General features: G+C 49.0%; 1 protein-coding gene across 2 annotated transcripts; it reads right to left on the reverse strand.

The window, feature by feature from the left end:
- Positions 1 to 1,551: 1,551 nt before the first annotated feature.
- ZBTB2 (zinc finger and BTB domain containing 2) lies at positions 1,552 to 24,655 on the reverse strand. 2 transcript variants are annotated; one of them, XM_084775849.1, is made up of 3 exons: positions 24,471 to 24,655; positions 9,740 to 9,925; positions 1,552 to 4,384 (listed from the first exon to the last, which is right to left on the reverse strand). In XM_084775849.1, exons 2-3 carry the CDS (start codon positions 9,910 to 9,912, stop codon positions 3,013 to 3,015), a joined length of 1,545 nt encoding a protein of 514 aa, XP_084631975.1. In that variant the 5' UTR covers positions 9,913 to 9,925; positions 24,471 to 24,655; the 3' UTR covers positions 1,552 to 3,012. The 2 variants fall into 2 exon arrangements, with proteins under 2 accessions (XP_084631975.1, XP_084631976.1); XM_084775850.1 differs by lacking the exon at positions 24,471 to 24,655 and adding an exon at positions 23,965 to 24,457.
- Between the last annotated feature and the right edge of the window lie 1,645 nt (positions 24,656 to 26,300).

Here is a 26,300-nt window from a genome sequence, read left to right on the forward strand (position 1 = left end):
CCCTGCCCAGGGCTATATAAAAGGACAAACCTCCTGGTGGCCTCTTTCTCTACCCCCTCACTCCTTCCTACTTTTCCTCTCTCTGTCCCTCTCTCCTCTTCTTCTCACTGTCTCTGTCTCTGGGGTACCCCTCACCTTTTCCTTCTCCCCCCCATGCTCATTTAATAAACTTCTTTACAACATAACATCTGGCATCTGGTACCTTATTATTCCTTACATCTTATCTCATTGCCTTATTTATTAATCATAATAGGGGCCTCATTTAGAGCACCAGCGGTGGGGTGGGGCTTGACCCCTTTGACAAACCTCTATCTCCAAAAACATGTGTATCATGATTTGATTCGTAACAGTGGCAAAATTACAGCCGTGAAGTAGTAATGAAAATTATTTTGCACAACATGAGAATCTGTATTAAAGGGTTGCAGCGTTAGCAAGGTTGAGAACTGCTCCTTTAGAGAAAATGCCCCAACAGAGGAAAAGTGTCTGGCTGTTATATCCTCTAGGGGTGGGTAGTGGGAAGTTGGACCCAAGTAATTTAGGTCAATATAATGTATGTGACAAGGAATATGGAAGAGCCAGGAACTGGGTAGTACCATAATTCAAAAGGTGTAAAAAAAAATCCACAGTGAGCCAGGTGTAGTGGCGCACGTCTTAAATCCCAGCACTCGGGAGGCAGAGGCAGGTGGATGTCTGTGAGTTCGAGGCCAGCCTGGTTTACAAAGCAAGTCCAGGACAGCCAAGGCTATACAGAGAAACCCTGTCTCAAAAAACCAAAAAACAAACCAAAACAAAAAACCCACAGTGTAGCACACCTTTTTGACTTGCAACAGCTCCCAAAGTGTATATTTACATAGAGATCCGAATCTAATTAAAAAGGATGAAGCGGACTCCTCCTGGTGTTTACTACGCTAGTATCTTATGCTTTGCATTATCGGTCGGCAGTACCCCTGACCTCTTCTCTGTATAGATGGTTGGTTGCCTGGATGACAGTTACCCATTCCTCTCAGTCTGTTCTAGCACCTTCTGGAGCCTGTAGGAGTCTCACAATTCCATGACTCATTGCAATAGCCCTCTGCACTTCAGCAGTGTGGACACCACCACCACACAGGGAAACTACTGAGGACTATCTGACAGGTGTACTTCTAGCTAGGATGACTTTTTATTTTTTTTAAAGATATATCTTTATTTAATTTGTATGCATTGGTGTGAGGGTATCCGATCTTGAAGTTGTGAGCTGCCATGTGGGTGCTAGGAATTGAACATGGGACCTTTGGAAGAGCAGACAGTGCTCTTAACCACTGAGCCAACTCTCCAGCCCCTGACTTTTTTTTTTTTTTTAAAGATTTATTTATAGGAGTATGCTGTCTTCATGCACACCAGAAGAGGGCATCATGTAGTTATTGGAATTGAACTCGGGACCTCTGGAAGAGCAGCCAGTGCTCTTAACCTCTGAGCCATCTCTCCAGCCCCTAGAATGACTCTTGATGCAAGACTTCCACAATCCTTTCTGTGTTCTTTGGGTAGAGAAATACACAAGAGAAGACTCACATGCCCATTTAATTAAATGTTTATTCAATGAAAGGATGTACAAAAACTTACAAATAGGAGAACTCAACTATACATAGGAGGATGACGGGTATGCAGTTTCTAACATACACGTACGGTATAGCTACACTATCCCCACCCCTTGCCCCTTAGTCCTCACTTCTGGCTCCCGTTGCATCCTATGAAACAATTTTCGTATTGGCCCAAGGGAAGATTAATGGACAAGCTTTCATGCTGTTAGGCCAGTGGGGAAATTTCAGGTGTTAACAAAAACTGGAGGATACACAAAATCAACTGTTAGGTTTTTTTTTTTCCCCTCCAAATTTTTTTTTTGTTTGGTCCTGATTTCTCTCTTGTTATTTCTCGTGCTTTAGTAGATGTCACCAGAACTATGGACACTGCTTTAAATTTATTTTTGACAACAATTTAATTTTTTATAAGTTCACTGTGTGTAGCCTAGGCTGGCCTCAAACTCCCACTTCCTTCCCACCGTCGCTGGGGTACAGGGGCACCACCATACCAGGCAGCATCAAGTTTTACACTCATTAGAAGTTACACTTTCAACTCCCAACTTTCCTTGTAATACGTGTAGTTCTGTGGCTCTTTCCTCGCAGCACACACACTGATCTTACAGGCAGCTGCCTGGCGCTGACACAAGCTCACCATTAGCACCTGCTGGGGAATGGCAAGCCATCTGCTGTTCAGAAAGACATTCTATAGAATCGTGTTTTTAAATCTGATTTTCAAACAAGCGTGTCAGAAACCAAAACACAGCATCTTCTTGCGCATCTTGGACTGAAGCCAGCAGTCGGGTAAGGCGTGTGCATCGAACCCCCCCCCCCTGCTTGCAGCAAGCATCCGTGTCTGTTCGTCCCCTCACACACTCTCACAGCCCGTCAGGTTTTAGCCGATCATGAAGATTGCCATCACATTATTACTCTTTTGCATTTGTCAAAGTCGATTTCTTAACTAGTGATTTTCCTTAACTGGACATAATCTCGAAGGATACATTCTGAAAACATCCGCTCGCGTTTCAAGTTCCCCCACCCCGTCTAGATTTGCATAGCAGAGCCTGGCTTTACCGCTAAGAAGCATGCTGGATTTCCCTCTTTCTTTGAGAAGGAAGACTCATCACCCAGGGACAGTCATAATTTTAGCTTACCAAATTATAGTCTAGTTGTTTTATTATATACTCTTAATTAATTCCAAGTAGGTTTTTAAAAAATAATCTAAAACTTCTCAAAACCTATTTCTTTATAAACACTACTGACCATTATCCTTCCGCTATCCCCTGAATTTAAGTAAATACAGTCCAGGTTTATAATGCACAAAGCCTTCAGCGATGGGGCTGGGAGAAGGGGACAGGCACGGAGTGGGGCCCGCTTGTATCATGCCATGGAGAAACTGTGCCGAGTGGGGGAGAAGATTCTTTGTAAAAATGACAGTTTTTAAAAAGACAAGGACTATTCAGTCTAGTAACACAGTTTCCTGTTCCTTTTTGATGGATGCTAACACGGGGTGGTCTTGTTCTGTTACCTCTGAGTCTCCACCTCCCAGGAGGACTGAGCGCCCCTCGTCCAGGGCAAACACGTCTGAGTTCTGGCTCTGGCAGGAGTGTTTGACCACCTCATTGGGCGTGGAGAATGTCTTATCACACAGGTTGCACTTGTAGGGCTTGTTGGCCTGCACCAGCAAGTTGTCCATCTGGCTGCCTTCCTCAAAGGTGCAGAGCTCCAGCGTCTGCTTGTCCACCATGGTGTAGGTGTCGATGCTCTGGTTGAGGCACACATGGCGCGCTGCCTGGTTGGCCCTGCAGAAGCTCTTGTCACAGGTGCTGCACTTGAAGGGTTTGCCCGTGTGGATGTACATGTGCTCACGCCAGTGGCTTTTCTGGATGAACTTGCGGCCGCAGATGGTGCACTCGTACTTGCGCCTCTTCACCTCCCTCTCCTGGTCCGCTTGCTCCAGGTTGTCGATGTCGGCAATGTCCGAGGGCGGTGGTGTCTCCGACTGTTGCTGCCCATCGATGATGGGGGAGTCGGAGATGTGCTGCAGCTCGCTGTCGCTGATCATCCCCGCCTCGGGCACTTCCAGGGCATCCTTACCCAGGTCGGCCGCATTGCTGCAGAGCGACAGAGGCCCACGGCCTTCCCCAGGGGGGCCGGCGGTGAAGGGCACGCCGGTGTGGATCTGCAGGTGCTCTCGCAGGCTGCTCCGCAGCGTGAAGCGCCGGCCGCACAGGTGGCAGGCATAGTACTTGGGGAAGCTCCCGTTCCTCTTCATGATGCTTGGCTTCACGTGGGCGATTGTGAGGGATGAGGGCTGCTCATCGGAGGAAGAGGCCTCCAGGTTGGTCTCCTCCCCGGGGGGAGGGGGAGGAACAGGCGTGGAGACAAGTTCGGGTGACAGCGAAGTCTGCAGGGGGTCGGCGGGAGTCATATTTGTCCGATTCACCTGGGCCAGGTTTGTAGTCAGCTGGGACAGCTGCGAGGTCTCTGGTACGGGCTCCTGGTTCACCCTGGATGCCTGGGGCCTAGGCTCCCGCCCAAGTTTCTCAGGCCCTAAATTCATCTTGGTGGCTTGTCTCAGCTCACCAGCTGCGATCTGAATGCCGTACAAAGATGAGGCCAGCGGGAAGACTTGCTCAGGATGGGAAAAGGTGCCTTGGCTGGCAAGGCTGGCCTCCTGGATGAGGGGGTAGGCGTGCAGGAATTTGATCCCTTGCTCTAAGCGCACAGGGTCGATCAGCTGTGGGGCCATCTTCCCGGTGTACATCAGGTGGAGCAGGTAGCTGAATATGTCAGGCTGTATGTCGGTGGGTTTCAGACGGACACATTCGCTGAAAGAAAGGAGAAAGCCATGAGGAAACACCAAATGAAAGAACACTTCCGTGGCACCACTCACCACACTGACTGACCTTCGTTACAGACCCTATTCAGAGCTCAGCAGATCTAGTAAAGTAAATACAAAAAATTTAATCTGATTAGAAAACCTTTAAAGCAAGCTGGAGAGTTGGCTCAGCGGTTAAGAGCACTGTCTGCTCTTCCAGAGGTCCTGAGTTCAATTCCTAGCAAACACAAGGGTGCTCACAGCCATCTATAATGTGATCTGATGCCTTCTTCTGGTGTGTAGAAGTACATGCAGGTAGAGCATTGTCTACACAATAAATAAATACCTTTAAAGCTGTAAACTGACATAAAAGGGGTTGCTAGCATAACAGCGTGTAAGTGCAGGGCCCTAAAACTGTTCAGGGGTTTGCAGCTCCCTAAGTTATGGGACTTCTCCAGAAAGGAGAGAGAGAGCTTAGGGCACAGGTCAACTCCCCAGTATTGCTAGGTTGCACTGGAAAGCAGTGTGGGTCAACACAGTTTTCATCAATGTTATCAGCCTCAGGCTCACCAAGGGTCCCACTGTGGGCTTTACAACAGTCTATCTTAACTGCCTTACTCCTTACTTTAAAGGTGACAACACCATGCTGCAGTTCAGAGCTGGCGAGCGGTAGGTAAGTAGGTAGGTAGGTAGGTAGGTAGGTAGGTAGGTAGCGCAGGGACCCGAATCTAGGCCTACTTAACTCCACAGACCGTGAGGAGCCTCCAGAGCAGTGAAACACTGTGGGCCACATGCTGGGTTTGGTTAGTCCCACCTGAGAGGTGGTAAGGCACCTCCAGATGTGGCTCAGCTGCCTGTCTACCCCTGAAACGGTGGTAGCGAAGAAGTGGGGCTCTCCTCAGACTGTCACTACTGGAAGAACTTCTAACATATCCCGAGCTCAATGAGGTACCTAGCGCTATAGTACAGGAGGCAGATGCTACCATCCGCAGAGTGAATATATGCTATGCGTTTTCAGAATGGCCTTAGAATTTACAATAATTTTTATTATATAACTTCTTAGCACTAAATATCTTTTTGGCAGGTTTAGCAATTATATTCATTGTTTAAATCAATTATATCTCACAATGCTAAAATATTAATAGTGTACCCAATCTTCTAAATTTAACATTTTATTTTATTAAGATAAAAATAGATGAACTAGGCCGGGCATGGTGGCGCACGCCTTTAATCCCAGCACTCGGGAGGCAGAGGCGGGCGGATCGCTGTGAGTTCGAGGCCAGCCTGGTCTACAAAGTGAGTCCAGGACAGCCAAGGCTACACTGAGAAACCCTGTCTCGAAAAACAAAACAAAACAAACAAAAAACCACAACAACAACGGAAAAGAGAAAAAGCTAGTATGATTTTAAGGCTGGCTTCTGACAGGACATATATGCATAATTACTGGGTGGGCATCAAGGTGTACATTTCATGAAGACTTACGACTCCATACAATACCACTCAACTACAAAACACTTTAGTCATACAGTAAAAACCAGGCAAAAGATGGGCGCGGTGACACATGCTTTGGATCCCAGCTCTCCGGAGGCAGAGGCAGGCAGATCCCTGTGAACTGGTGGCCAGCCTGGTCTACAAAGAGAGTTCCATGACAGCCAGGGCTATTATACTGAGAAACTCTGCCTAAAAAAACAAAAACAAAAACAAAAAAAACCAGGCACAAACCCAGCACCCACAATACCAAGGGAAATGTGAGCCAAATGTTGATTTCTTCATCTCTCTCTGAGACAAGATCTGTGTAGATCAGGCTGTCCTGTAACTTACAGAGACCTACCTCCTGACTCCCAGTGTTGGAACTAAAAATGTGTGTCACCACTTGCATGATCAGGCAGAGGCCCAGGGAACTCAGAAACTTGGGCCTTCAGGAGGTGAGGAGCGCTCCAGGAGAGGGATGTGGCCCTCAAGGGAGGAGGGAAATAGAGGCAGGGCTTTCTTTCAGGATTCAGGGTCCTACCCACTTGAGCCCTCTTCCAGAATGGCTTTGCAGTTGATCGCTGTTTGGATGGACCATTCTGTTGATTGCTTGTAGCAGTTGCTGACAGTAAGAATTTCCCATTTTAAACAAGTACGTGTACAGTTCTTGATGGCAAAGGCAGAACTGGGAAGCCAACATTCTGCACTTTGGCCAGGCCTGGAGAGAGTGCTGGGCTCCTGGGGCTGGCACCAGGGAGATGAAGCTTCTGGGTGTCCCTGGGGTTGCCTAGCAAGCACATGTACTCACAAATGTACACAGTTCTTCTGTGACATCCGGCTACTGTAATCCTTTGACACAGGGCTGGTTGGACTGCTCTTCCTTCCTATTTACTCAACACAGGGGCCAGACTGTCCCTTCTCTTCTACAGTGCATACAATCAGTCCCACCTAGGCCCTGATGTGCAGACACGTGCCTGGTGGGAGAAGGGCAAAGGGAGTGTGCGCACAGCCACAGCTGCCATTCCACGGTCACTTTCTCCTTCACTAGAATTTTAGGAGAAGCAGTCTTTTGTTTGTTTGTTTTTCATTTTCATTTTATTTTCTTAAGTGTTTCTTTTTCGGTTTTTCAAGACAGGGTCTCTCTGTATAGCCTTGGCTGTCCTGGACTCGCTTTGTAGACCAGGCTGTCCTCAAACTCACAGGGGGCTGCCTCTGCCCCCTGAGTGCTGGGATAAGGGCATGTGCCACAAGCAGGCTATTCTTAGCCTGAAGCTTTATTTTCCTGGAGACACCTAGTGGTAACTATAGGACATGAGCTGTTCTAAGGCTGCCAGGAAGCAGTCATGTGCTTTAGCTGAAGGTGGACTGGGTGCTCTGGTGGGAGGCAGGAAGTGCTGATTAAAAGCATGCTGGTCTCTGCTCTGTTTGTGACACAAACATCTTTGTACACAAAGATATGTACAAAGATGGCCACCTGTGTGGGTACAGATACAAAGACACATCCTTTCGTTAGAAAGACATGTATTCACTGCCCTGTGCTTAAAATAAGGGGCATCTAGTTAAAACCCATTGCGTTGTTTTTTGCATTTCAAGATCATTTAATTCACTGTGTTGAGATTAATGGCTTCAAATAACATCTATTTTTTTTCTTTTAAAGGTATTTATGTATGAGTGCTCTATCTACACGTACACCTGCATGCCAGAAGGGGGCATCAGATGCCAGTATGGATGGTTGTGAGCCACCACGTGGGTGGCTGGGAATTGAACTTGGGACAGGGCTCTTAACCAGTGAGCCATCTCTCCAGCCCGAAGATAACATCTTTAAAATAATGATGTTAAAGGGTGGCAAGTACATAGAGAAATTTGTTTTGAGACAGGGTCTTGGCTGGTCTGGGCCTGACTACTTTGCCGCCTCAGTCTCCAGATGCTAAGACCACAGGAATATGCTCACACCCCTTGCTTAGAGGAAACATCTGCAGTCCTGTAAGCCAACAGCTCACGGCTGAGTCGCCTGCTCCTGGCCTTTCTGTTCCTCCCACAGCCATCTTCCTTGCAACCGTGGGGTTGCAGTGGATCTGGACAACTCAGGCTCTGCCACTACAAGTGAGGGAGGGGTGATGTACTGAGGGTGATTTAGAGGAAAGGCAGAGGTCATGTGAATAGCACACCATCGCCATCCTGGATGATTTTTGTCTACTTGACTAGGGTGAGGGCAAGGATGAGGGGAGGCAGAGAGTGGGCAACGGGCAGTGCTCACTTTGAGAAGTTCTGGTTAAAGGCTCACCCCGCCCCCCACCATGTGGTCTTTAGGATAGTAATCTGACAGTGGTGTGGGCCATGAGTGGTTGACATGGGAGTGGGAAAGGAGGGGCATGTATTGAAGAGATATGGCTGGGGATTGGTAAGATCTGAGCTGAAGGGCTGGAGACATGGCTCAGAGGTTAAGAAGCGCACTGGCTGCTCTTCCAGAGGTCCTGAGTTCAATTCCCAGCCCTCTATCCTGGGATCTGATGCCCTCTTCTGGCCTGCAGGGATACATTCAGGGAGAACACTGTATGCATGATAAATAAATAAATCTTTAAAAAAAGTTATGCCGAGTGTGGTGGCGCATGCCTTTAATCCCAGCACTCGGGAGGCAGAAACAGGCCGATTACTGTGAGTTGAGGCCATCCTGGTCTACAAAGTGAGTCCAGGACAGCCAAGACTACACAGAGAAATCCTGTCTGGAAAAAAAAAAAAGTTATGATCTGAAATTGATCTGAAGCTTGGGTTACTTGAAGATGAAAAGGGCAAGCCAGGAGTCTTTGTGGAGAGACTTAGTTCAGTTTTATCCATGTCCAATGAGAAAAACAGAGTTGGGGCAGTCAGGCCTATGTTACCAGCAGACAGCCAGGGCAGGATACTTAGAACAGGGCTCTGCAGACGGAAGGATGGAAGCTACAGCTGAAACCAGCATGTCTCCAGCAGCCAAGGAAAGGTCCAAGAAGATGAGCCACCCACCACAGACAAAGCGCAAGGACCCTGGAGGGCCAAGGCTGGTGCCCCAGTGCCCCGTGAAGAACAAAAGACACAGGTGAGGGCTGAGTGGCAGGAGGATGGCCTGCAGGAGGGCAGTGTTCTAGTGGAGAGGTGCCCTTTGGGACATGACTACAGTAGAGACAGGAAACCGCAGTGCAGATGGAGAGGAAGACTGTGGCTTGGGGAAAGTCAACAAAGGCACAGGTGTCCTTTTAAGAAGGTTCAAGGAGAACAGAGAGCAGGGCTGCATTCCAGGCTGGCAAGGTCAAGGATGGCTCCGGTCCACACCAGGGGTGGGGGAGGGGAAGGAGTGAAGAACAAAATAAGAGTGGAGAGGTGGGGGAGGGGGAGGGGAGATCCGCTTCCTCACTAACCCAGGGATTCTTTTCTCTAAGATATTTAGGAGAAATCAAAAGGAAAAAAACAAAACAAAACAAAAAACAGAGCAAAGACAGAAACTTTACACTAGAAAGGAGGGGGGAACCAGGGAATTCCTGCCCCGCATCTTCTTATTTGAAACCAAGGAATTATTCATAGTGGGGGTGAGGGGTGGCAGGGGACCGTCCTGGAGGGGCAGGAGGGCTACTGACAGGGGCCATTGTGGTCTCCTGCCTGTCACTGCCAATCTTGAGATTCAGGCAGGAAGGCAGCTGGAGGGCGAGGGGCTGCACAGAGCCAGGTAGGTAGGTGATCCTTAAGGGCTAAGGAAAGTATGAGTGTCCCAGAAAGGCAGGGACAGGTGGGAGAGCGAGGGAGTGGGGCGGGGCAGAGAGACCTGTGGTCTGGATGAAGCAAAGACAGCACTCGGTGGGAAGCGGGACCCAGGGTCAGGAGGGCTACAGCCGTTAGAACAGTAAGTATCAACCACTTTAGTTACCTGGTCTGATGGACAAACAACATCTTAAAGTAATTGGAGAATGAAGCGAGAACTGATTTGTGTGCCTTGAAGTACACATCGCCGATTGCAACCGTGCAGTCACACAGGAAGCCAAACTCTCGCTGCGCGTTTAACTGCTGCAGTAGAATAAGTCCATGGTTGGTCAAATCCATTTTTTAAAAAAATCTGCAAAGTAAACAATTTTATTTTTAAGAAGGGTGTTCCACAAATAAGAATGTGTCCTAATGTTACAGTAATCTTCACAGCTAACATGTCACCAAGGCTAATGTGTCAGGCACCGTTAAACATGGTACATACAATAACTCATTTAACCTTAACAGTCCTTGTAGTAGGACCTGCCAGGACTCAGGTTTGCAAACGATGTCATCTAGGCTAACTTGCTGAGGCAGGGGAATGAACCCCAGGCAGTGTACCTCCAAGTGTCAGTCCTAAACAGATGCGCGTGTGCACCAGCTAGTCCTTTAAAGCTCCCCAGTGCAAACACTTAAAAGAATTTGACCAAGACTTCTCAGCCACCTCCACCGCCTTGGCCACAAAGGCTTGCATAGCCATTAGCAATGGGGCTGGGCCTCCCTTTTGTGGAGGAGGAAATGGATTCTGAGACTTGTAAGTAAGCTGCCCCAGGCCTTCCACTAGAAAAGGGAAAAGAGTCAGAATTTAAATTTGAATGCACCTTCAAATTCTGTGCTTTACATTATTCAATCACCCTACTGAAGTCCCCAGGACCGGGCTGTTTACTGGGGAAGGCCACCGGAACCTGCCAGGCTCTTCTTCAGTAAGCACACCAGGAAAGCCCACCTCTGCAATCAGCATTGCGTTCTCCACTCGGAGCAAGGCAAAGAAGAGCGCGGTTTCCCTGCAGCACCCTGAGTGCCCGGTACAGAAACAAGATGGAAGGAAGTCTACAGCCAAGAAGGGCGGAAGTCAACCTTAGTGAACAGAATCCACCACATTGCTACAAAAGCTCCCATAACTGATACATGAATTTGGTAAGGCGTAAATCGTGTCAAAAACCAAAACCCCCAGACCCTAACATTTTAACTTCATACACTAGCAATGAACATGGAAATGAAAAATAGTACAATCAAATCCAAACGTGGAATACTCAGGTGAACCGAACAAAATGGTATACGTGAAAAAGTACAAAGCACTAAGTTTCAAATCCTTGGGAAGATTTCTTTCTGTAGATGGACAAGATTATTTGAAAATGTGTGGAAAGGCAAAGGAAGCACAGTGTAAGTCCAGAAAAGCCAACAGCTAGTCGGGTCCTCCACTCAACCTCCGATGCGGGAGTGGCACAGAGCCTGGAACTAGAGCTGGCCCACTGAAAGAAGATGCAGGATGGACGTGTGACAAGTGTGGCATAGCAGATGTGCTAGACAAGGTGGCCCTCTAAAGCAAGGAAGAAAAACATCATCAACTAAGTCACACTTTTTCTTTTTTTGGTTTTTCAAGACAGGGTCTCTCTGTGTTAGCTTTGGCTGTCCTGGACCGCTTTGTAGGCCAGGCTGGCCTCCAGAGATTCACTTGCCTCTGCCTCCTGAATACTGAGATTAAAGGTGTGCGCCACCACACCTGACTTAAGTCACACTTTCTTACACAAACACACACTAAAGGGTATCATGGTCTTCAGTATAAAGCACATAGCACTAAGGATTTTTACAAAGAAAAAAAAATCTTAGTGCTCTACAAAAGGAGCAAGTCAAACTTGGTGAGATCACAGAGTTGGCTCTGGGCCAGTCCTGCTAGGAGGATGGGCAAGGCAGCTAAGGACCAAGAGGAAAGAAAGGGAAGTTTACACCTCCTCAGAGGGGCCAAGAGAACTCTGAAAGTCAGTAGTACAAAACAAAGTGGAAAGTGGGACACATCTGAGAGGTCGCCAAAGGGGAAAGGCGTGTGGTCAGCGGACACTGCTCAGTTGGGATTGCCAGCCCCCAGGGAAAGTCAGAAACAGAGCCAGCACATTCTCATGGAGGCACGGGGTGGGGCGGGGGCTGGACCAATCGCATCTCCCATCAGGGCTGGTGCGGATGCAGAGGACCTGGCTCTTGGTGCTGGTGGGAACACGAGCTGGTACAGATGCCCTGGAGACTAGACTACACACAGCTAGTCCAATGGCCACTCTGATACAATTATTCCAAGAAATGAAATGTATTTTTATACAAAATTGAGCATTAATATCTGTAGTGATTTTACCAGAAACAGCCCAGCTGTCCTTCAGTTGCTGAAGAGCTAGGCTGTGGTAGGAGCTGCTGCAGGAGCCAACCGCTGCTGGCTTGCTGGCAATCATAATAATCTATACTGAGACTGTCTATCCTGGGCTATACTGAGACTGTCTATCCTGGGCTATACTGAGACTGTCTATCCTGGGCTATACTGAGACTGTCTTGAGGACAAAACCAAACCATGACAAAATGAACTATTGAAGACAGAACATGGAAGAGTGAATTGTGGCTAGTGGAGGTGGCAAACCACACAGGTTTTATGCCGCATGAGTCCTTTGATAGAAGAATTGTGACATTTTAGGGAACTGGAGAACAGACTTGCAGTAGAAAGGTGAGGGGAAGCAAGTGAGTATTGCTACAAAAATGGAACCTGGGATACCTGTGTGTCAGAAATGTTGCAAGGATGCCATGTGTCAATGTCAGTATTTTAGTCGGCATAAGGTACAGCCCAGGCCACACAGTGTGCCCTAACTGAAGGTAAAGGGCAGGAAACAGCAAAGTGTTAGCAGCCAAAAGTTTGTTCTGTCAGACGTGGTAGACTGAGGTGTTGCATGGCAGGGCCTCACCGCAGGCAGCTGTGTCCTGCAATGCCTAAAGTGCACCTGTGTGGCCGGCCAGCCTGCTGTTATGAACCGCAGGGAAACCACAGTGGTTTCATCAAGGAGAACGGATGGCCTAGTGCTCCTGTCCTCAGACCTCAGCATCTCAGTACCAGGTTACTGTAGCTCTGGATTATTAGTGCACCTTAGTATGCAGGATTATGAAAATACAACACAAAACCAAACCCTGCTGCTTGAGTGGCTAAGTTTTGTTTTAAAAACACAAATCAAGCCAGACAGTGGTGGTGCACACCTTTAATCCCAGCACTTGGGAGGCAGAGGCAGGCAGATCTCTGTGAGTTCGAGGCCAGCCTGGTTTACAAAGTGAGTCTAGGACAGCCAAGACTACACAGAGAAACCCTGTCTAAAAAAAACCAAACTAATAAAAACCACCACCACCAACAACAACAAAAAACTGATTTGCCAAGTGGTGGTGTCTCTGAGTTCCAGGTCAGCCTGGTCTACAGAGTGAGTTCCAGGACAGTCAGAGTTACACAGAGAAATCCTGTCCTAAAAAACCCCAAAACCAAGCTGGGCATGGTGGCACACGCCTTTAATCCCAGCACTCGGGAGGCAGAGGCAGGCGGATTGCTGTGAGTTCGAGGCCAGCCAGGTCTACAAAGTGAGTTCAGGACAGCCAAGGCTACACAGAGAAACCCTGTCTCGAAAAACCAACCAACCAACCAACCAACCAACCAACCAACAAAAACCCCAAAACCAAAAAACCTGATTTATAAAAGGAATTGTACGTGTGGAAAATGAGCTGTGTGACATGGACACTAATACTGTCCAGATTTTCCTTTAGTCTTGTTTATAGATGTTTATTTTGTGCTGTTGGTAACTGAACCCAGGGTATTGCATGTGAGCTACCTGAGCTATGCCTAGCTTTATCTTTCTGCTATTTATTTTTCAACTGTCAGGCATCCTATTTAAATGTTTAATGGAGGATTTGGTTTTGCACTAATGGAGATACATAGTGTATCCTTCTGCATAGCACATGCTGTAGCTCCTCCATTGCATAAGCAGACTAGCATTGAGTGTTCTATTCAGATGGTGAGAATGAAGCCATGATGAACTGCTAAATATTTCCTTTTAAAGGGAGTCTTCAAGTTATTTTAAGCCGGGTGTGGTGGCGCACACCTTCAGTACCAGCACTCTGGAGGCAGAGGCAGAAGCAGGTGGATTTCTGTGAGTTTGAGGCCAACCTGGTCTACAAAGCAAGTCCAGGAGAGCCAGGGCTATACAGAGAAGCCCCATGTCGAAAAACCAAAAACCAAACCAAAACCAAAACAAAAAAAAAACCCAACAAGTTATTTTAAGAGCAATTAAGGGCCCTGCACTGTAGCGCACACCTTTGATCCTAGCATTGAAGGTGGCATTGGCAGGCAGATCACTGTGATTTTGAGGCTAGCTTGGTCTGGTCTACAAAATGAGTCCACGACAGCCAAGGCTACAAAGAGAAACCGTGTCTCAAAAACAAACAAACAAAAAATCAAATTAGGAACGCATCTTAGATCAGGAGTTACACTGAACATGAGTATGCAAATAGAGAGAAGACATGTGTCTTCTCAGAGAAATGTGGGAAAAATCAAGGAGAAGCACAGAACAACAGGCCACAAGGCCAAAACTACATGGGTGTGGATATATTGACCAGTCAAAACTTTTTTATTTTGGAGATTAAAACATTTTTTCAGACAAGGTGCCAGGATCTCAAAAGGGCAGTTTGAGGGACAGAGGGAAATCTTCTCTGCTGCGCTCCCCTTACCCCTTTTCCTAGGGTACTCCTATTAGTTCCAGGAAGCTTAGCTGACACAGATTACACTGAGGCCTGTGGCTGATGAGACTCTCCCTCCTCCAGAGAAAGGTGGGTCTCTTCTTCCCGGTCCATCAGAAGCTCTCCCACCATAAGCCGGCGCTCTGTATCCAAAATGGTTGACAAGGCAAATCAGGGCCTGAGAGACTGCTCCTAGCAGTGTGGACTCAGCTCATGTGGTGCCCTCTCAGAGGTACTGCCCGCCCTTCTTCCCCTTGGAGAAGCCTCTGGAGCGTACCCTCTGGCACTGTTCTGAAGCTCGGCCCACCACCAGCATGTGCTCTGTGGCAGGTGTCCCTTTGCGGAGAGAACTCTGCCCTAAGGTTCTTAGGAACTTTACACTCAAATCTATGAACACCAAGCCCAGCGAGAGCCTGGAGCAGCCACCTGTTTGGAACAGCTCCCCAGCTAGGTGCACATGCCACGCGCCTCCCGCCCTTCCTCCAGCCGCGGCTTCTCTCTCTCCTCAGCCTCCACGTCTCTTTGTTTTGTTTTTCTGTTTTTGTTTTTTGAGACAGGGTCTCTCTGTGTAGCCTCAGCTGTCCTAGACTTGCTTTGTAGACCAGGCTGGCCTCGAACTCACAGCAATCCGCCTGCCTCTGCCTCCCAAGTGCTGGGATTAAAGGCGTGCGCCACCACACCCGGCGCCTCCACGTCTCTTTGCTCACACCAGCTGCAACCCTCACTAATTTGACCTTCCCAGTCACTTCCATTTCAGTTCTGGTCTCCTTGTCCACTCACCATATAGCAGAGTGGTCCCTCCCGAGGGGAACTGGGATGGTCCACGGGCCACTCGAGCTGCACATGTACTCTGGAGCTGATCCAGAGCTTTCTGACTGTGTACTTACTAAAAAATAAACCCGGACATGTGAGGATCCAAAGGCATAAGCGATTCACGACCCCACAAGGGCGGGGGCTTTCCCCATGTAAGTACACAGAAAGGACACATTCCCAGTGCGCCTGCTAGAGAAGGTCAGGTGGCACCACACACTCACTACCAGATCTGCGGTTCTCAACCTGCGGGGCATGGCCCCTTTAGACCCTTTCACAGCGGTCACCTAAGACTTATCAGAAAACACAGGTGTTTACTTATGACTCATAACAGTAGCAAAACTACAGTTATGAAGTAGCAACTGAAATAATTTTATGGTTGGGGGGGTCACCACAACATAAGGAATTGCATTAAAGTGTCACAGCATTAGGAAGATTGAGAACCATAGCACTAGGTAGAAAACAATCTTTCCTTCTTTCTTTTCATTTTCTTTTCTTTTCTTTCTTTCTTTTTTTTTTTTTGAGCTAGGGTTTCATGTGGCCCAGACTGGCTTTGAGCTCTGGATCCCCTCATCTCTTAAGAGCTTGGATTACATAAAAATAAAAAATAAATTAAAAAAAGCCAGGTGGTGGTGGTGCACACTTTTAATCATTCCCACCACTCGGAAGGCAGAGGCAGGCGGATTGCTGTGAGTTCGAGGCTGGCCTGGTTTACAAAGTGAGTCCAGGATTGCCAAAGGCTAAACAGAGAGACCCTGTCTTAAAAACCAAAAAAAAAAAAGCTTGGATTACAGGTGTACACCACCATGCCTGGCTGTGAAAAGTCATTTTTCCGATACAAACAAGGCATAAATAATATGCTTTAATAGCTGGGCATGGTGACACAGACTTTTAACCCCAGTACTCTGGAAGCAGAGGCAAGCTGACCTCTGTGAGTTCAAGGCCAGCCTGGTCTACAAGTCCAGGGCAGCCAGGGCTACACAGAGAAACCCTGTCTCAAAAACAAAAACAACCCCAAAAGAAAAGAAAAGAAACCAAACAACAGACTTCCATGACATTACTGTCTACCTAACTTCTCAGGCGGGCTCGTATGTAGCCCATACGCCCCTGAAGCTGTGACCTTACCTGAGGGTGGGAATACTGGCATGTGCCAATCACACAAGATATAAATTTGGTGATCTTTGCAGAGAGTCTGGCTTATTCTGCAATCCAAGCATTATCAGACTCCTGTTTCGCACACCTGTTACTCTCACACTTGGGATGCTGAGTCAGGACGTTTCTGTAATCACAGAGAACCTCAGGTTTCAGTGAGACAAGATGCCCACTGGGAAGCTCTGGGCGAGTGTTGAGGAAAGGCAGTCTCCCCCAGGTCCTTGGTGCTGGGGCCACACTAGCTCCAGAGAGAAGGCAGGGCCCACGCTGGCCCATATTTTATGCCCCACACTGGGCTGCCTCTTCTCTAGCCACCAAGGCTGGAAGGGCTGGTGGACCTAGAGTTTAAGCCCTTTGCTCAGGCTCCTTTCAGTGAAACTGTGACTGTAGGCGGTCATACTGGTCACACGCAAAACCGGCCCCAACTGAAGCATGGGCAGCTCTGCCTGTTGTTCGGAGCCTGCCTCACGCTTCCTGCGAGGCACGTCTATAACTGTAACTCGCTAGCTATCCCCGCCAGGTGCCTAGGAGGTTGTCTAGCATTCTGTTGCTAAACCACTAACTAGGTGTTCGGAAAAGGGAAGAGTGCTCAGCTCCAGTCATGGTTTGTCCCTGACTAGCCTGGTGATTTGGGAGAAAAGTGTAGTTCCTTTTTATCTAAAAACAAACAAACAAACAAACAAACAAACAAACAACCCACGGAATTTAACATGTGCTATAGTTTGGAGGATTGTCAGGTGATGCTTCCCCACACATCATGTGGCCAATGCTTTAGAGTTTACTGTGAGCCTAGAAGAGCGGCAGGCGAAGAGGCATGGTGCAAGTGGGTAAGGCTGCAGGCTGAGCTGCGGAAGAGGACTTCACTTCTTAGGAACAACGGGGAGGCTCCTGGGGGGCACAGTGGGAAAGACCAGGGGAATCCTTACAGGCTCTGGACTGGAGAGGTGCTGATAGTGGGGGGCTGGGGGGCTTAGAAAGACATCTAGAAGATCAAGGACTCTGTAGCACTAGCTGGGGAGGAGGGGGAGAGGTGCTGGGATTGCTGGGCTGGTCTCAGCTGGGAGAAGAGGCCAAATTTTTAGTTTGGTGGGAAAGAACACATTGCATTTGTGAGACCACCAAGTCCTCTAGGATGAGGCGGAGGGGATGCAGAACTCTGGCCATGCTGGTCTGTGCCTAGAAGGCTGGTGATTGATGCCTGAGGATCTTCAGAGAACCCAGACTACCTGACTCAAGAGCTGGAGCCTGTGAAATCTTGTCAGCCTCAAAGGGCTGAGAAAGAGACAGGACTGAAGCCCATGGCCTTCTGGGTGTATGCTTTATGTTCTGTGTGTGTCCCTGCCTTGCTCTATAGGACATTTCTAAAAGTTGTTACCGATGCTAGTCACAAAGCCAGCAGAGAGATTGCACACTTAAGACCTCTATAGAGAATCTCTAGCCAGCCTTAAGATAGCATTCAGCTGGCAAGTTCTTGCCTAGAATGCACATAGCTTTGGGTTTGATCCCAGCATCATAGAAGCCCTGTGTAGGTTTATATGTAATGCCTGTAGTACCAGCACTAGGGAGGTAAAGGATACAGGGTCATTCTCCAACATACAGCACAAGGGGGCTTGAGATAATGGAGACTTTCTCAACAGCAAAAGACAAAATGCCCAGCCATTTAACACAGTGGAATAGAACTTAAAAAAAGAAGAGAGAAAAAGCTATTTAAGAAACGTCACTTGGAGGCCGGGCGTGGTGGTGCACGCCTTTAATCCCAGCACTCGGGAGGCAGAGGCAGGCGGATCGCTGTGAGTTCGAGGCCAGCCTGGTCTACAAAGCGAGTCTAGGACAGCCAAGGCTACACAGAGAAACCTTGTCTCAAAAAACCAAAAAAAAAAAAAAAAAAAAAAAAAAAGAAACGTCACTTGGGGACTGTTGAGATGTCCCAGTGTTTAGCAGTGCTTGCTGTTCTTGTAGGTGAGCTGGGTTTTGCTCCCAGCACCCACAGGACAGCTCAAGGCCACTTGTAACTGAGGTCTTGGGGATCTAATGCTTTGTTCTGGGCTTCAGGTACTGGCATACATTTGGTGCACATGAATTAATACAGGTGCACATACATGGTTAAAAGTCATGTGTCTTTCCTAAAGTAGAATAGTGAATGGTAAAGACGTTAAGATAAAGAACATTTCTTTCTTCTTCCCTCCATCTTTCTTTCTTTCTTTTGAGACAGTGGCTCACTATGAAGCCCTTTCTGGTCTGGAATTCACTGTGTGGACCAGGCTAATCTCAAACTCACAGAGATCCACCCGCCTCTCCCTCCTCAGTGCTGGGATTAAAAGTGTGTACGTCCCCTCTGGTGAGAGCGCTTCTTCCAAGGCGTTTACAGGAAGTCTTCTTTACACACTGCACATGAACACAATGCTTTCTTCCTAAGTGAATCCAGAGACTGTAAAACAGAGTCACACAAAAGCAAAACCAAACCCAACATTTCTCAGAGCCAGGTATACCAATCACTTAGAACATTTAATGGTTGAGTTTTTTATTTTCACCCTCTTTACCACTTTGACACACTGGCTGTCAGTGGCAGCCTGGCTCCCTAGGCTTCTGCAGTCTCTGGAGGGACACAGGGCAGACTGCATAATCAAGGTCTGTTTGCCAACCTAAGTTTCCCCTTCGCTTTCAGTATAGAAACTGAGGAGCAGCAGCTTTGGGGAATAGAGAGTTCCTTTAGGAAGATAACAGCTTTTAGAACACACTAAACTCCACTTCGACTTAGTTTCCAGGGCACTAAAAGGGTGCTCTGAAACCCTTGGCTTTATTTACACTAAGAATAATGACCACTGTAATGCACAGGGCACAGCAGTAACTGAAGAAGTGCTGTTCCGAGTAAGATGGTCTGCCAAGTAGTTTAGGCCATTTCCCAGGATAAAAACTGCCTTTTCAATTAGTCCTATTAAAAAGTAATGTGTGTGGGTAGGTGGGCATGGCCTAACCCTGAGTGATGCTGCTCTTCTGAATCTCAGTATGTTTTAGAACTTCACTTCAGAAGGAAGAAATGCAGAAGAAAAGGATAAATTATGTGGTAGTACTTATTTTCCTACTGAAAATGCTGCATTTCAGAGAAGTCAAGAAGATAGTAAAAGCCAGGCGGTGGTGGCGCGTGCCTTTAATCCCAGCACTCGGGAGGCAGAGGCAGGTGGATCATGTGAGTTCGAGGCCAGCCTCGAACTAAAAAAAAAAAAAAAAAAAGATAGTAAAACCAACAAAGAATCACACCACTAAAAGTGAAAAACATAATCTCCTATGAAACAAAGCCTGTCTGAATTATTTATTTTTCTTCTTTCTTTCTTTTTCTTTTCTTTTTTTTTTTTTTGAGACAGGGTTTCTGTGTAGCCTTGGTTGTCTTAGACTCCTTTGTAGACCAGGTTGGCCTTGAACTCACACTGACCTACCTGCCTCTGCCTCCCGAGTGCTGGAATTAGAAAGCGTGTGACACCACACCCAGCTCCTGCCTGCATTCTTACAGCACTTACAGGCCTGGTTTGGGTCAGATCATGGCTTGTGGTGTCAAACTCTGACTTCTGTACTTTAACTGTAAAGCAATTCTAAAGACAATGGGTTCCAAGACATTTTCACACATATGTCACCATGATGCTTTGCTTTGTGTATTCCTTTACCACCTTCAGCCCCTCCCTCTCTCCTAATGGTTCTTTCTCTCCTTAAATAGTCCCCTTTCTGCTTTTAAGTTGTGTGTGTGTGTGTGCACGTGTGTGCACATGTGTGCACCTGCCTTTATGTTTGGAGATCAGATGACAACTCAGGTCTCTTCACGTACGTTTTAGGGATGTTACTTTGCTGATCAGACTTGGCAGCAAGTGCCCTTACTGCTGAGCAGTTTTACTTATGCACTTTGTACAAAATTAATTTAACTTTATTTCATGTGTATTGGTGTTTTGCTTGATATATGTCTGTGTGATATATGCTGTAGATATATGTCTGTGTGATATATGCTGTAGATATATGTCTGTGTGAGGGTGTTGAATCCCCTGGAACAGGAGTTACAGATGGTTGTGAGCTGTCATGTGGGTGCTGAGAATCGAGCCTGGGTCCTCTGGAAGTGCTCTTAACCGCTGAGCCATCTTTTCAGCCCCCATTTTAAAAAAAATCATTTGTCTAGTGGACATTTGGAAAATACTGATTCCTTGGATTGTGAGATTTCCCCAATGTTAAAACACTGAAAACACAGAAAGGTCAGTATTGTTAATGAAAATTGTTTCAACCATATGGAAGTCTGACTGGCCCATGGGGTTCACAAGAATTTGTAGATACTTATATATTCATTTTGAGGATTAAGAAATCAAAATAACCAGGCAATCTGGGTGAGCACAGTCACACATTTAAAATTATTATTATTATTATTATTATCATCATTATTATTATTTTTTTCGAGACAGGGTCTCTTCTGTGTAGCCTTGACTGTCCTGGACTTGCTCTGTAGAGCAGGCTGGCCTTCAACTCACATCAATCCACCTGCCTCTGCCTCCCGAGTGCTGGGATTAAAGGCATGTGCCACCACGCCTGGCTGGATTCCACATCTTAATGACCATTTTAGCCTTGTAAAAATATGAAATCTCATTTCGTATTAATCTGTAATTCCCTGTTTGGAGACGCAAGGCGCATATATAAGGAAGGAGGAAAAGTGATAGGTGCCCTTTGGCCTCAGAGCAGCACTTCTTGGGTTGTCCTTTGCACATCCTGCACCATACCTCTTGTTCAACTACAGGGAAAGGGCACTGGGTCTAAGGATGAAGGACCCAGGAACACTGAGAGATGGAAAGAGAGTGGCCCACTCTAAAGTGGATCCTAAGTGGTTTCCTTCACTGCCTCCATGGTCACAATCCTCAGTCAGGAAAGCACGCCCCCCTGACAAATGGGGCGTAAGGCAGTAGGTTCTTGAAATCATGGGTGACAAGGCACAGCTCCTGAGGAGTGTTTCATAAGTCATCTTAGTCGCTGTTCTACTGCAACCACGGCAGCTCTTACGAAGGAAAGCAGTTGACTTTGGGCTTGCTTACAGCTTCAGAGGTGAGTCCAGTACCACTTAGGGCAGGCTGAGAGCTACATCCTCATCTGCAGGCAGAGAGCCTGGGCCTGGCACAGGCTTTTGAAATCTCAAAGCCCAGGGACAGTGACACACTTACTCCAGGAAGCCCCCCCCCTTCCTCCTTCTAATTCTCGCGTCACTCCCGGTGCTTAGGCAATCAAACACACAAGCCGATCAGGACCATTCCTACTCAAACCACCACCAAGGCCTTGAGAAAGGGAAACTCTGCAAGTCACTGTCAAGTTTATTCTTTACCGTAACAAACTACTTCCCAGTATTTTGGTGGCAGTGCTGCACCCATCTATACACGCAATCTGTGAAGAAGCTTAGAACTGGGCAAAGACGCATGGATAACAGAATAAAGTTTTTTGTTTTTGTTTTTCCAGATAGGGTTTCTCTGTTTCGCAGGCTGTCCTGGACTCCCTTTGTAGACCAGGCTGGCTTTGAACTCACATTGATCTTCCTGTCTCTGCCTCCCAAGTGCTGGGATTACAGGCGAGTGCCACTGTGCCTAGCCAGGACTAGTTTTTCTATGACCCACTATACTGTCTTTCTGTCACTCCCTTCTACCTGTAAAAATTTTTTAAGCCGGGCGGTGGTGGTATACACTTTTACTCCTAGCACTTGAGAGGCAGAGGCAGGTGGATTGTTGTGAGTTTGAGGTCAGCGTGGTCTACAAAGTGAGTCCAGGACAACCAAGGTCTCACACAGAGAAACCCTGTCTCGAAAAACAAAAACAAAACAAACAAAATTTATTTTAAAAATAAAATAAAACAAAAACCAACAAACACAGAATCTCAGTTTTATTAAATGAGAAACAATATCATGTTATAAAAGAATTAGGGAACCCTGGTGTGATGGTCCCAGCACTCAGGGAGGCAGAGGCAGGGGGATGGCTGAGTTAAGAGGCTAGATTGTTCTATAAAGTGATTCCAGGACAGCCAATGCCAGAGAAACCCTGTCTTGAAAAAGCAAAAAAACAAAAGAAAAGAAAAAAAATTAGGAATAAAATTACATTCTTCTTAAATACAAACCAAGTTTTCAAATATTCCAAGCAAACTAAAGCTCTTACTCTGAATATCCCCACTCCCAATCTAAATTTTCCCCTCGTTTATGAGAAATGATAATAGTGAGGGTTAAAATGTCTTAGGTTTTTTTCTTTTCTGTGTAACCCTGGCTGCCCTGGATTCTGTAGACCAGGCTGGCCTCAGAGATCTGTCTGGCTCTGCCTCCGGAGAGTGCTGGCACCATCGCCCAGCAAAATGTTAGCTCTAATTTAGTGTAATTTCATGTCTCTGAAGAGTAAACTTGAGAGGCAGGTGGATCAATGTGAGTTCAGGGCCAGCCTGGTCTACAAAGTGAGTCCAGGACAGCCAAGGCAACACAGAGAACCTATCTCGAAAAAAAAAAAAAAAAAAAAAAGAGTAAACTTGGCTGTACATGAGCCTTGGTCCAGTGGTCAAGGTCTGTACAGATAGTGTCAACCACATAGGACACAACGGCCCATTTAGACATGTGCAGATCACCCCGGAGATCGGAGATTTGCGAGCCCCCCCATTCCTCTCTATGCCATATTTTACTACAATACACCATGAAAAGGAATAGAGGCTTTCACACTAAGTGGGCCAATGTATTGTATGGTGACGGTGGGAAGAAACAATGCAGACTGGTGGCGAAAGGAAGCCAAAAACTCGAACTGACTCCCCGAGGTATTAGTTGTCGGAGAAGTTGGGTGAAGTTCTCCCAGCAAATGGCCTGTGTCAGGAACAGGATTTTCGCTCCTCCTGCTCCGCTTCCCGAACTAACTTGAAGGAGAGCCTTTATAATCCACTACCAGTTAAAAGCAACAAGAAGCCTGCACCCTACGCGGCTTCTAATCGGGCTTGCATTCTGGCCTGAGAGCTTGTGTGCCGAGCTCAGAAGCTCCCGGAGCCGTAACGCAGGCAGAGGAGGGCGCGGCCTTCTGAGCAGTAACACTAGCTGGCGTGGCTCCGCCCAGGAGGCTTTGGCCACGCCCCGTGTGGGAGGGGCAGGAGGACCGGTACCCCGGTCCCGCCCCAGGTGCCGAGGGGAGGGGGGAGCAACGCACTTAGGTCGCGCCGCTCGCCCGCCCCTCCCGTAGGCCCCCGCGTGCGCGCGCGTCCCCCCCTCCCAATTCCCGCGGCGCCCAACACAATGCCGACGCCTACGCCGCGTGCGCGCGCCGCCCCGGCCGGCGCCACGGCCCCGGCGCCAGGGGCGGAGGGGTGGAGCGGGCGGGGAGGGGGGTAAGCAGCGCGCGCGAGAGCCGCAGACAGCGCGAGACCCGAGGCCGGAAGCGCGCGTGCGCGCCCCCGCCCGCGAGCGGGAGGCGGAGCCGTAGCAGTAGCGGCAGCAGCTGTAGGAGCCGCTGCAGCTGGGAGACGCGCCAGAGAGGCCGGGCCTGCTCCGGTCCGACCGGATCCCTCCCCTCCCCCTCCCTGCTCCCTCCCCTCCCCCAAACCCACTTCCGCAGCTCGCGGCCTGGCCGCCGAGGCGGCGACGACGACCACAGCAGGAGGCGACGGCGGAGTACGCACCTGATGGGCCCACCTGGCGGGGCTCCGGCGCGGGACCGCTCACCGGCCGCCGCCCGCTCCGGACGCCCTTGGCCGCGGCGGGCAGCAGGGACCGGCGACTAGGACCGGAACGCGGAGCGCCCCCTCCCCTTGCGCCCGCCCTCTCGGCTTCCGTCCCCTCCCCCTCCCGCGAAGCCCCGGATGGAGCGGCCGCGACTCGCCGCCGCCAGGCTGCCGGGATGGTTTTGTCAGGCGGCCAGAGCCCCGGCGCCAGGCGCAGTCGCCGCCCCCCGCCCCGCGGGCCACCCCCGCCCCGGCCTCCCCGCCCAAGGCGCCCCGCGCGCTCGGGCCCGCCGCCTGCCTTCGCCCGGAGCTCCGGGACGGGAGTCATTCGTCGCCTTTGTTGCCACAGCCGCTGCCGGAACCGTTTGCGAGCTCCGGCGGCTCCCGCCCCTCCCTGCGCCTTCACGGAGCCCGGGCCGGGGGCGGCACGTGGGCCCCGGTACGCGGTGGCGGTGCGCGCTTACCTGTCGCCGGTGCGGCCGCGGCGGGGCGTGAGGGGGAGGCAGAGCCCGGCGGCCTGGCCTAACTGTCCCCGCCGCCGCCGCCTCTGCCCCGCGTTGCTTGTGCTGCTGCTGCTGCCGCCGCGGTCGGTGTCTCCGGCGCGGCGGCGGGCGGCGGCGGCGGGGCTTTTCCTGTCCGGTTACGTTAAGGTCACATGACCGAGAGAGCGGAGCGACTAGTGCAAAGAGGCTGAGAGCGGCTCCCGCCGGGGGGGGGGGGCGGGAGGCGGCGAGAGAGCAGTGGCGGCAAGAGCCCCTCCGCCCCCCCAGCCGCTCCCCCTCCCCCCGCCCGCCTCCGCCTCCTGCTGCTCTGCCGCCGCCGCCGCCGCCGTCGCCTGCAGCTCGGCGCTGCGGCTCCCACCCTGCCTGGGCTCGCGGCGGCCCCAGCCAAAGTTCTGCAAGCCATGTGCAGCCGAGGCGAGGAAACTTCTCCGCAGCGGTCAGGCCCGGAGGCTGGCGGCCCGACCCTCTTGTTTACAGTGTTTAGGTAGGACCAGTCCTGCAGATGCAGATGGTCTTTTCGGGGTGCAAAGGGAGATGCATGCCCGTTCTCTTGTCAAAGAGATGCCTGGCATCTCTTGGCTCTGCCTTTGTCCCCGGACTGCTCCGTGTTAGCTTTTCGTCCTAAGATACGGACTGGGCTGTTGTCAATCATTGTTGGATGTTGCAGCCGGTGGTGGCTCAAAGACAGAAGTAGCAGTAGCTGTGGGTCCTATGTAGCGAGGTCGAGGTGCTTGCTGCCTAACATAGGCGACTCTAGGCAAAGATGTTTCTGTTAGGATTGCTTCTGATGAGTCTTTCTTTGTGTTGAGCTTTAGTTTGTGGCACTTTGCGGTGTGTTTGCATTTGGACAGGACACTACTCTCTGGTTGACTTTTGGTCCCTGAGGATCTGGTGGGTTGGATTCCGAGTTGAGATGCTGGGAGATGTAGCATTCTTAAGGTTTAAAGTTTACTTTTTTATGTTGCCATTTTGCTAGGAGTTGTGTCTTAGAAGTACAGTTTTATCCAGTTTGAGGACTCAAGTTAATGGTTTACTTTAACATAGCTTGGATTTTAAGCTTGGTTCATAAGTAAGTGGAGGTATCTGTTTCCAGATTCCACTTGGCTTTCTAACACAGTAGTTAGTCTGATGGCAAACCCACTTGGTTTTGAAAGTCAGACCCCTAGCACAGTGCTGGCCACACTGAGTGTTGTTCCTAGAAATCTTGAGTGTGCTTTAGCGATCCTGTGGTAAGTACAGCTATGATGACTACTTTCTTCTTTGAAGACAAGCACCATGTGAAACTGTAGTGTTGCCCACGTGGGTAACAGATCAGTGGATACCTGCCTTGAACTTCTATAGACTTTGCTCAGCCAGGTGAAGACTTGAGGGGCGCTGAAATGCTTGCCTCCACAAACAATCCTGACCTAGGGTTCAGTGCATTGTCAGGAGAACTGCAGTGTTGGCTTCCACATTGGCATGCCTGGTTCCTTGGGGTGACCAGTCTGCTTCCTCTTAGTAAGTGACCCAAGTGAACTTGATTTGTTGTGTAGTGAGCCCTGATTAAAGTCTTGGGTTCCTCATTCTTTTAAGTTGTGCCTGTGGAGTTGTCTGTGAAGGTGGATTGATGGGAGAGAATGAATGTTTTCTGAGACAGAATCTCAAAAGCTGTGCAGCCTTGGCTTAGAGCTTGCCTCCATCCTCCCTCTTCCTCTGGGTTGCAGGGATTATAGGGGAGTACCACATATCACCTGCCTGAGTCCCAAGAATACTTTGCTGGTCCTTTGTAGCTTCACAGAAGCAAGCTGACGA

Source organism: Acomys minous, assembly GCF_964271855.1.
Source record: "Acomys minous genome assembly, chromosome: 3".
In the NCBI taxonomy this organism is placed as follows: Eukaryota; Metazoa; Chordata; class Mammalia; order Rodentia; family Muridae; genus Acomys; species Acomys minous.

Coding starts and splice junctions, on each gene's coding strand:
- ZBTB2 (XM_084775849.1), bottom strand. CDS start 9,912: ATGGATTTGACCAACCATGGACTTATTCTACTGCAGCAGTTAAACGCG. Junction 4,385..9,739: donor TTGTTTGTCCATCAGACCAG/GTAACTAAAGTG, acceptor CCTTTCTTTCAG/CGAATGTGTCCGTCTGAAAC.